Source organism: Gymnogyps californianus, chromosome 11 (assembly GCF_018139145.2).
Source record: "Gymnogyps californianus isolate 813 chromosome 11, ASM1813914v2, whole genome shotgun sequence".
NCBI classification, from domain to species: domain Eukaryota; kingdom Metazoa; phylum Chordata; class Aves; order Accipitriformes; family Cathartidae; genus Gymnogyps; species Gymnogyps californianus.
The window spans coordinates 20,821,147-20,832,163 of record NC_059481.1 but is presented as its reverse complement, the minus strand read 5'-3'; the positions used below and the strand labels follow the sequence as shown (position 1 = coordinate 20,832,163).

General features: G+C 49.3%; 1 protein-coding gene across 1 annotated transcript in view; it reads right to left on the bottom strand.

Moving 5' to 3' along the window:
• Positions 1–954: 954 nt before the first annotated feature.
• The window catches only part of LRRK1 (leucine rich repeat kinase 1), a 77,163-nt gene continuing 67,100 nt past the window's right edge, over positions 955–11,017 (bottom strand). Inside the window, exons 30-33 of the mRNA XM_050903147.1 lie at positions 9,736–9,852; positions 3,827–4,662; positions 3,131–3,232; positions 955–1,213 (exon numbers count right to left, since the gene is read on the bottom strand). Of these exons, the coding sequence (XP_050759104.1) occupies positions 1,036–1,213; positions 3,131–3,232; positions 3,827–4,662; positions 9,736–9,852 (1,233 nt within the window). The 3' untranslated portion in view covers positions 955–1,035. The remainder of the gene's footprint in view (positions 1,214–3,130; positions 3,233–3,826; positions 4,663–9,735; positions 9,853–11,017) is intronic.

Sequence of the window (11,017 nt, the reverse complement as noted above, 5' to 3'; positions counted from 1 at the left end):
TAATGAAGATAAAATAAAAGCTGCGGTGAGCGGAAGCTGCACAGATACACAGGCAAATTAAGCTTATTGTGTTACTGATACTCCGGAGTGCACGTACCAAGAGGAAGAGGAGAGGAGCAAAGACAGTTTATAAACCTTCCTGGTCACAGGGCTCCCTTCTCTTACACCAGGAAGTATCTGTCCAACCGAGTGGCTTTGCTTTGTAGCAGCTCTATTTACAATTGCCTTTGCAACAGTGCAATTAAATAGCTCGCTCACTTACTGAGCTTGTGCAGTATTATTGGCAGATTATTTTAGGCTCTCTCACAGTAACACTGTACCACAATAGCTTTTAGGAACCAGAAACGCAGTGGCCAGCCAAAGCTTATTGCTGGTTCTTACACCTGGATGTCTCTACACAGCAGTCACAACAGGGGCTACACCTGAAGTAGCCTCTGACAAACTTGCAGGGATGTGGGTAGCAGCCCCACAGCACGGGGCTTCTGGCAGACGCATTTCCCCCGGGAGCAGGGTGAATTAGCCCACCGTGAACCGCACCGCCGGCCAGCAGGCAGTGGGGACTGTAACATGCTCAGGCTCCCAGGAAAGAGCCCGCTGAGGTTAACGGAGCTCTCCTGGCTGACAATATACACTGTAAAAGCAGCAGCAGCAGCCAGGGCATGCTGAAGGTGAGGAAGGAATTTAAAATGGGGAAGAAGAAACTGGATATAGAGGCATGAGCAGAACTGCAGCCACCTCCACCTTCTGCTCTCGACTGCTGCAGGGGAGCGTGTGACGGAGCAAGAGAGCGGAGAGATGGCCCAGCTCCCGGCCTCATCCCCGCCCTGCTCACACCAGTTTCTTCAGTCCCCGAAAGCCCTGACGGGGCTCCAGCCACGGGAACCCCGCAGCGCTCATTAGCAGCAAACCAGACGGACGCTCCCCCCACGCACCCCTCGTCCCCCCCCTCGCCGGGGCTGTGTCTCGGAGTCCAGGTGCGCTCAGAGCAGGACGCTTCCGTCTTTCGTCGAGCCTCGGTTCCCAGCGCCACAAGCACTACCTTCTCTTTCGCATGCAGGTTTCAAGCCTTCCCAGCTCTTCGTAGGCCTGGTAGAAAACGTCAAAGTCTCTGGCACTCCAGCCCCTCCAGACAGCCAGGCACCACTCCATGTTTTCGTTCTCAAAGCAGCACACAACTGTGTCCTTTGCTATGAGAGCAGCATCCACCAGCATCCTGGGAAAGGAAGAACAGAGCAGAGGAGGGCATTACAGCGGAGAGCAGCTCTGCTAACACAGCACACTGCTGCTCATCTGGGAGGCACTGACTCACAAGCTTTCCTTTCCAGCAACTGAATCTCTTTTTATAAGCTGCAAATCCTTGACAAAGGAGAACGTAACAAAGAGAGGGATCAGAAACTACGTCACGGCAAAAGCAAGCAGCTCAGTGATACGGGAAAAGATTTTTAAAGGGATTCAGGTGCCTAAACATGCAGGTGGGTGCTTAAGTCTGCCGTGACATTTTGAAGTTGCTGTTAAACTCCCGATGTGCTAAACCCACGGACTCTTTTGCCTGCTGCCAGCTGGGCATTTTCAAAACAGCTCCATCATGCCACAGCTAACAGGTTGCCAAGAGCTTCCGCAGCCTGAAATACAGCGTGGAAGTGGGATGGAGCCCAGCTCTGCCAGCTCAGGGTATGAGTCCCGAGTCCAGACCAGCAGGCACGGCTAGGGCAACAGGCCAGGGATCCGCAAGGTTCGTGTAGGAGTCCTGCGTGACAGCATCGCGTTGCACGTGCTTTCCCTTCACGGCCTCTGAGCGTGTTACCTGACCAAACAACAGCGGCTGAAGCTGGCCCTGCAGATACCCCAGAGGGAGGTGGCCAGGCAGAAGATGACACTTTTGTCCTTGCAGGGTTCAAGGGACAGGAGTCCAGCCCTTGCTGGCCTCTTTCTGCCACTCCGGTGATAGCAGATGGGGGAAGACCGGCCCCAAACTGTTTCCCCAGAAAGGCCCCTAGATGGGGAGCACTGGCAACAAGGGCTGTCCTCGGCGGCTGCTTTTTATCACAAACTGCCCCTAAGAAGCCACCTCCCTTCGCTCACCTCCCTACCCTGCTCTGCACTTGGAGGGGCTTGGAGGAGGCAGGCACTATTGGTTGGGCTTTATCCTGCTGGTGAAACAGGGCGAGTCAATGGCCACCGTGCCTGAACCGGCCAGGCTGCAAGGCAGCAAAGCAGGACAAGTCTGAGAGGGCCGTGACACTTCGCCTTAACTCCACTTAATTTGGGTAAAGCAAAATCAACCTAAGAGTACCTGTGAACAATAAAGAGAATACTCCACTCCCAACTAACTGGTAAAAACACTCAGTTTGCAAGTAGAGGGAATGGCAGGAGCACTTTCATCTCTTGTTGTGTTTGCCCAGTGGTAATAAATGATCATTTATAATCCTTAGCACTGCTTAACCTCCATTTGTTTGAACATAAATAGTACAATCCCAGACTGGTATTTAAGTGATCAGCAGGAACACCTCCATCTCTCTAGCAGCTATTTATTTACTTGGACTCTCATTCACTGTACGAAACATTTTAAATTAATGTATATAACTGCTCTCCCCTGTTCTCCAGGAGCCTTCCCCCGGCCCGTCACTGCCGACAGCACAAAGGTGCTCATTTAGAGCCAGAACGTCAACCTGATCCACGTGAATGCAGCCACAGACAAGCACTGCGCTCTGCATAAATACACCTCTTGTTCTTAACGCAGGGCCTGAGTCTGCCAAGCTCCACCGACCTTCTGCCAGGTGCCCTCAGAGCACCGGGAGTCAGCACCAGGCAGGATCAGACCGATGTTTATCGCATTGTGCAAGACGGTCCTGCCTGTCTCATTACGGGGGTACTTGGTCTCTGTGGCTTTTGGAGACCAGACTATGGTCGCGGTGCCTTCCCCTCACCATCTGTCATGCTATAAGAGCATGCACGTGCCTCGATGTGCAACCAGCAACTGTGTCTCCTCCGGCTGGGACCTTCTCAGATGCTGCTGGAAGCCAAGAGGAAGCCCCCAAGAGCCCCCGGAGCCTGCAGAGCCACCCTCTGCCACCCAGTCCCCTTCTGCTCCTGGAGACTGGTGTGATGGGCACTGCCCAGTCAGCCTCACCCGTAGGGAGCCAGTTCCCCAGCCTTCAGCACAGCGATCACTCTGCCCCGCTGGGTACCGGATTCCTTCTCCAGTCCAATAACGATGATATCCCCTCCTCTCCTAGAAGAGAAACAAGGGAGATGTCACATGTACTTGGCAACGGGGACGGCTGACAGCTGAGGAAGATCCATGCTGGATATCCATCCTCTCTGCTGCAATCACTCCTGCAGTTACATGACCTTTTGCAGGGAAGGGGGCACCGCGATGCCACTGAGGGGCATCCTGAATCCACTACAGCGAGAGCCCCCGTGACAGGCAAAATCAGATTCCCAGTGGTTTCCATCAGCTCAACAGGAGGCAACAGGACTTGCAAGCGTTGCGTCTGAGCAAGGAAGCTGCCTGCTGTTCTTTGTTTCCTCAGTAGCTGGGGAAACAGGGCTTCGATTCTTACCAGCCACCTTCTCATCCTGCTGAAATCAATCCAGCAAGACCTTAGATGTGGCCATTCTGCTCAACACTAGGTATGTTTACAAAGGGGTAGAAAATCGATGTACCATTGTACTGGGAACAAAATTTCTTAATGGTAACTTCACTTTTTGGCCAGGTGAATCATACTGGGAATGCAAAAGCTCCCGAATTAGCCTGAGCTAATCTCACGTTCAGCCCAGGAGGGATTTTGACGAAGTTGCTTTGGCAAGTGACCCACTTACTTACCTGGGGATCCATATGAGGTCTTTTACCGGAAGAATCTTGACAGCTTGGAGATGCTGCATGTTGTCACCCGCAGGCATAGCATCGTGATCCAGGGAAGGCTTCAGCTCATGAAATTTGTCAGAGTCCTCAAAATCCGTGGAGAGCGGTGCACTGGAAGAGCTCATGGGAGAGCTGGGTAGGCTGGAAGGACACCGGGTTATCCTGTTAGGAGGCGAGGAGGAGTAGGAAGACACAGAGCAATAATCTGTGAGCGAGTCCTGGTGGTTTAGTATCTGGGTGCCAACCTCTGGGCTGTAGATAATGCTCATGTCCGCCAGCGGGTTATTCTCCATTGCTTTGTGGTTTACAGGTGCTGTAGCTGGGATGGCTGCCGAAGGCTGCTGGATTGTAAACATGTCTCTGAGGGGGCTGCAGTCTCCGCAGAAGTAGCGCGCACAGAGCTGGTAGGTGGTAACGTGATACATCACCAGGAAGTTGCTTTTATCGTCCAGACACCACACCACCTCCTCCCCGTGACACTCCGAGTTGCAGGCGATGGATGTGATCACCGACGGCGGGCTGAAGGGCTCCAGCCTCCTGCTGATCTCCATCGTGGCGCAGTCTATGATGAGGATGCCAGGGCCGTTGCTGTACCAGACCTCCGCTCCGCTGTTGGTGATCTCCATGGCCTTCACGGGGTACGGGTTCTGCCGGGGGTCGTCATCAGAAATGTTGAATTTGGACCTGTTTGCTGTGTGGGAGCACAGGTAGGAGCAGCTGTCCCCTGGGATGCCCTGGGACGCTGAAAACACTGCTACGAGCCCATCCGACAAGCCGGCCAGCACCACGTACGAGTTCTGCAAGAAAGACAGCAGATTTGCTATCCAGATTCTTTACTTCTCTGCAATACAAGAGCTTTCAATCCCAGAGGCTCTGGCTGCCTCTCACAATCCTGCAAGTACACTAGTAACTTACCCCAAATCACTCAGTGATAACAGCAACATAAAAAGAAGTCATTACATAGAAGCTGCTGCAGAGCCATACTCCTCTCACCCAGTATTACCTCTCTCTTTATTGGCAAGGGAGGACAGAGGGACCTGGCAGCCTGCCCCGAAGGTTAACAAATTCAAGCTGGAGTATGTTCAGAGACAGCCATCATGATCCTAGGAATCCAGCTGTAGAAACCCGGCTCATTTCCAAAAAGGAGTAAAGCTATTGCTATCAGTGTAGGTAGGAGAAGAATGGAAGAAATGCAGTAAAAATGGAGAGGGAGGCAATCCTCTCGCAAACAAGAGCCTACAGTGATCGCTCTGCATCCGATGTCTGCTGCTTTGACAGCACCGCTCCTCCCAGGGACACGCTCTGGGTCTGGGATCCCTGGCAGCTCAGAGACATCCCAGCGCAGGGCACAGAACCAGCAGCAGTTCAGCAAAGCGGCCGCCAAGTGCCATGAACAATTCTGCAGATAGTTAAAAACCTGCCCCTAAAGGTACAGATGTGTCGGCTGCGGGAGCCACGGCCGGCGTCGAGCTCCGGCGCAGCGCTCTGCGGCACTGCTGCGATGGATATCGTCACGTCCCGTGGACGGGAGCTGGTGAGAAGGCCACGGCTTGCCGGTTCTCCGACTCCTCCAGCTCATCACAGCCGTGCAAAATGCTGTTAAACAGACTGGGAAATGGATCTCTCGGGAACAAAACTCCCCATGACCTTGGGTCTGTACCAGAAACTCCCCCATCTGTGAAGCAGATAAAACAATACCTACCTCAAAGGCCTTTCTACTTCCTCCCCGTGGAGCAATAAATTCTAAAAAAAGACCCTTTGCCCAGGGCTTTTTTGCTGTTGTTACTATCTGGCCGGACTAAGCAAAGCAAAACGAACAGAACCAGAGCGAGCACTGCCAGCTGAACCGACACAACCTCACCCCTCCGCAGCCCGGCCCTGGCGGAGAGCCCTGCCTCCCGGCGTGCCCCGGACGCCAGCGACGCTGCCTGCCTCTGCGAGATGGGATGGGGACTCGGTGTCACCCCTTGCTGCTCAAAAATTAAGGGAAAGCCCGTGCCCTTCCAGGGATCTTGGCTGTGCCAGCCCTGGACGATAGCTCCCAGGCTGCTTAAGTCCGTAGAGGCCAAGATCAGTATCTTGAATAGCTCCCAGATATCAAGGGGCAGATATAGCACAGGGGTAAGTATTAGTTTAACCGATAGCACTGTTTGCAAGGCTCAATAAGAGTCTTGGACAAAAAGACACTATCTGCATACAAAGTATGAGTAAAACCATGAGTGTGCTGAGCCTGTATGACTAATCTAAATCACGGCAGAATTTTACTGTAATGGGAAAAACTAGGGAAGCAAGTGGAAAGTTGTGAAATGGGACTTGGACTTTAACTCAGTCCAGTCCCAATTCTCTAACCACTAATTAAAAGAAACCCAAATGGCCTGCAGCGTTTGGTGCCATGTCCCCGCTGTCATGTGGATCTGGTGCAAAGGCTCCTGGATATGGGTTTGCCAGGGAGTTGCATCAATAGGTTGGAACATGGCACGATGCTTTGCACAAGCTGGGTTTTGGGTTACTTTTTCTTTGGAAAGGAGTTAAATTATTTAAAACAGAACAAAACAAAGCAGAACAGCCTACATTTCTCTGGTGAAAATGGTCCAACTTTTTGAGTCCAAAGGACCCTGCACAATAGGTATTTCTTACTAAAAATGGAAAATTTAAATTGAAACAGGAACATCTGAAATTAACGGTAATGTGGGTATGTCAACCTGAACTGCTCCTAGCAAGACACAGCACACTATTAAAGTCTTCAGAGTTATCTATAATTTTGCCTCATTTGATTTGAAAATGCTGAAATATGCAAGCACAGTCTTAATAAAAAAATACTTTGATTTCTTTGATTAGTGTCAGCTACTGCAGAACAGAATCCAGATTCCCTTTTGGGTTCCATAGGCCAAATTTCCCCAGCACCGGGCGATCGGCACCACAACCGGGCAGAGCTGCGTCAGTGATCCCCACCCAGCTTTACCGGTAATACCGACTCTGCCAAATTCTAGCCTGTCTGGAATAGCACAATGGTGGAAGCAAATCTGGAAGATATTTTATGCTTTGGGGCACTTATTACTCACTGCCTTGGCTATCGGGACCTGTTTCTATCCAGCCGCTGTTGTTATCTCTCTGTTTAAGAAACGAGCAATAGGAACTCAAATGCTGAGAAATGCCCTCAACCTGCCACCCCTCACCTGACTGAGACAAGCGAGTGACCCATTTCACAGAAGACCACGGCAAAGGCCACCCACCCACGGGTGCCACTGACTCGCCAGACTTTATTAGGTGCCGGTGCAGCCGGGCAGCGAGGCAAAACTCTCCAAATCAGGGTATTACAAACAGTGACCAAAGGCAGGCAGGGCAGCAGCCTCCAGAAACCTTAAGTAACTTTCTCAGAATTCATTTTCAACATTTGGGCTCCACAAAAAGCCAACAAAAACACACAGCAACAAAACTGCATTTGAAGTCTCCGTCCTGCCAGAAGTCCCGCTGTGCCAGGGAGGAAGGCCGCTGAGCGGGGCTGTGATGGTATGTGATGTGCAGGAGATGAGCTGGCTCCAGACGTCCTGTCCTCGCAGCTAAGGACACTGCAAGGCTCGGAGCCGCCGGGATGGCTGCTGCGAGCAGGTTAAAAAAAAAAAAAAAAAAAAAAAAATACAGCCCCCGACACCAGGGCCCAGGTCACCTCCTCCTCTCTTCCCCGCATGGTCTGGCACTGCTGGCAGCGAACGCCGCGGCAGGCTGCAGCCTTTAAATGCAGCTTTTGTTTTCATGTGTTCCAGGTTTTTGCAAGAGGCCGGAGGCTTGCACCCATTCAGATTTCTCTCTCCCTCAACATCTCTTTGTAAGAATGCTGCAAACCAATTCAGAAAGCATCTTGGTTTGCTCTTTTTAACCTGTTTGTTTGCTAATTTGTTTTTTTTCTGAAAGGAAATTTACTGAAAATTTTATTGTTTGCCAAAAACAATGATACTGGTGAAAGAAAGCATGCAACAAAAACGCTTAAATTGTACAAGACTTTTCCTTGGCGGGCGAGTTTTGGATTCTGGGCCCCTCTCTGCTGCTTTTAAATTTCCATGATGCTTCCTTTGGATGAGAAACCAAGTTTTGGAAACTATTTCTTTTGGATCAGTCTTCCCAAGGCAGTCGTAAAGAATTCCCCTTCCCAGCAACATCCCCCGGCAATTCTGTGACTGCAAGTTACCTCACATCTCATCAGTTAAAGGCTTTCTTCCCAGGGAAATGCAAGCAATTCTCTTCTCCGCTGGACAATAATGACTGTGTGATAACTCTGATACAGCTCGCTGCACCGTACAGAGAGTTTGACAAGTGTAAGCTTTCCACTTAGCTTTGCTGGAAGAACTGGCTGTTTCAAAAAATGGTTTCGTTTCTTGCCAACCTGGTCTGCACATCCCTACGGCTGCTGCTCTGGCTATTTCACTGCCAAACTCATTCATAGAAAGGAGAGAGGAAAAAGTAAGTCCAATAAACTAAGAAGGAGTGCGCCGAAGGGATGTGGATTTCTGGAAGGTTGGGTAGGGTCGGGGGAGGAAGGGAGGTGTCTAGACTCAATATTACTATTGTAGGGCCTGGCATTATTTATGACATTTTCTAGGCAAGCCACAAACTGAAAATAGAAACCAGGAGACATAAAGCCACTCGTAACCCCTGAGGAATGGCTTTGCAAGCTGTACGACAGTGGAAAAGCTGAAAGTGAAAGACTCGTTCGGCTGTCCTGGACAAAACCTCAGGCAGCATGAAAAAGAAATTTGCCCTACACATCAGAAATGAAACTCCACGGTGGAGAAACGCTGCAGGTCTGGGAGCCAAAGAAAGCCAACAGATGCAGCCTCCCGGCGGGTGAAATTTATTCCTGTGCCAAGTTGAGATCTATGCCCTACTTCAGTCCTACTTACACCGTGTTTGGAAGTGAAGCGGTCCACCTTACACTAACCATCTGCCTTGGATTCAGTTTGCAGCAATGCAGCAGTCCGAGCAAACGAGCCAGGAACGGACAATAACTCCAAACAGGCATGTGGTATAAGACAGCTCCACTGTCACTCCGAGAGCTGCTCCATATTGAGCTTTTAGACACATACCAGTCTGCTGGCATTTGCAAAAACTACACAGCTACCAATAATGTTGGAACACAATTATATGTTTTACTTGAGGTGGCTGTAAGCAAACCGGAGGTAATTTAGCCCGAAAACAGTTTTTATACATCTCCCAAGACTTGCCTGCAATAGGCAGTCATGTCAGATTTCTCTTGCCAGTAACTGGATGTTAGCAATTCCAGAACTAGACAGATAGTATATAACTTTTGTTATTACCCATAAGAGTATTACCCATAAGAGCTGTATTATCTAAGTGTTCTCATTCAAAACCAAAAATGAAGTGTGGCTGAGCCTAGACAATATTTAAAGATGACCGTGCACACAAATGACAGCATGCGCACACACCAGGAAAAGAGTGGGTACAAGAGCTAGGACATACCCAAGTCCTGCATTAGCAGTTAACAAATCTCTACTCTAATTATTGTTTCATGTCCTCTCTACTTTGCTTGATCAGCCTAAACCTTGTCTTCCAGTGATGTGGAAACACAGCTGGAAAACTTCCTTGCAGAGGAATTTGATCTATTTTGACTATTTTCCCAGCAGGCTTGGAAGTGCCAGCTTTGGCCCCCTGACTCAGGTTCTTGCCCGCACCTCTGTCTTCTGGCAGAGGCACAAAGACCTGGAAACCTTCTCCTCGCACTGCCAAAATGTTCCAGGGCATTGCGAAGTCCTTCAACACTAGCCAGTGACAAGCCGTGCAAACTCTGGCAGCTCGGCCCGGCAGCAGACGGCTTAGTCTCACGAATGCCCCTTTTCCTTTAGGTTCCTCCTTACCTTTTTGACAACAGGCATTACTAGAAAGCAGCTCACAGTAGAAGGAGTGTCTAAACCCTTCTGCGGAGTCTTTAGAGGACACATGCCCTGCAACCCATACACAGAAATCTTCTGGTCCTGTGAAAGAGCACATAAAATTCTATAAATTTCAATCATCTTCCATGCTTTTCACATTTTGATACCTGAACAAGATCAAATTGGTTCAAAAAACAGTTTTTCCTTGCATTTTTCAATATCCAAAGCCTGGATTTCTCTTTGTTTTCCCTGGAGAGCATTTGCCCTGTCTGTGGGTAGAAAGCAGGTACTGCCTTCCCCAGAACGAGCTGCGGGCAATATACGCACTATCCAAAAGCCACCAAAATCACCACTATAGGTGTTTTTTCACCACATCTAAAAGTAGCATTTGACAACCCTGACTGCACAAATCCCAAACGTGCCAGTACAATTGAAATACGTTGTATGTTATTTTGCACTAATCTGTCAATTCAAGGAAAGCTAGTATTACATTGTGTGTGGAATTATAGCTGCTCTACACCTCATAAATCTAGTAAACTGTCATAGAGCACCCAGTTCGGGGAATAGCAACACGTTTCATTTTGATCAAAAAGGTGGAAATACAATGCTTTAAGATTTTTTAATTTTAATTTTTCTTGTTATGAAAAAATAGGAATATTTGAACTTTATCTCTATTTGGGAACAGAAAAAGTCAAAATATCTTATTTCCTTACGGGGAAAAAAAGATCTATATTCTCACTCAGTTACAGCATCCATGCTAGGGCGGAGTGAGTTAACCGACACAAATTATTTATTCAGCAAGTGTGGCCTTTTTTCCCCACTCTGAAACACTGAACTTCGGGAACATGTCAATTTGTTTCAGCTGGTTTTTGTTTGTTTTGTGTCAAACGATTGTGTCAGAACCGGCTGACACTTAACACAGCCCTTTTTGATGGGCAGACAGGGGCTCTGAGGGATAAATCAGCCATGCTCTCTCACTCTTATTTTTTTAGCTGCAGTTTTCCACGGTGAACACAAAACTTGGGTACCCATTTCCCACCAACTTTCAAATCCCTTGGGCCTCTTTCAAAACCCCACCCTTAAACGCATGGTTTCTTTCACTGCTTCCCTTTATCGCTTACAGATAAGGACATTTCCCAGATGAAACCCTGGGTACAGATATGCTACAATCCAGAGAGTTTCGCCTCGGAAAGCCGAGGTTCCCACGATTGCTTTGAACACCAGGACAGCATGATTTTGATCTAGGTATCAGCTAAGTAACAGGCAG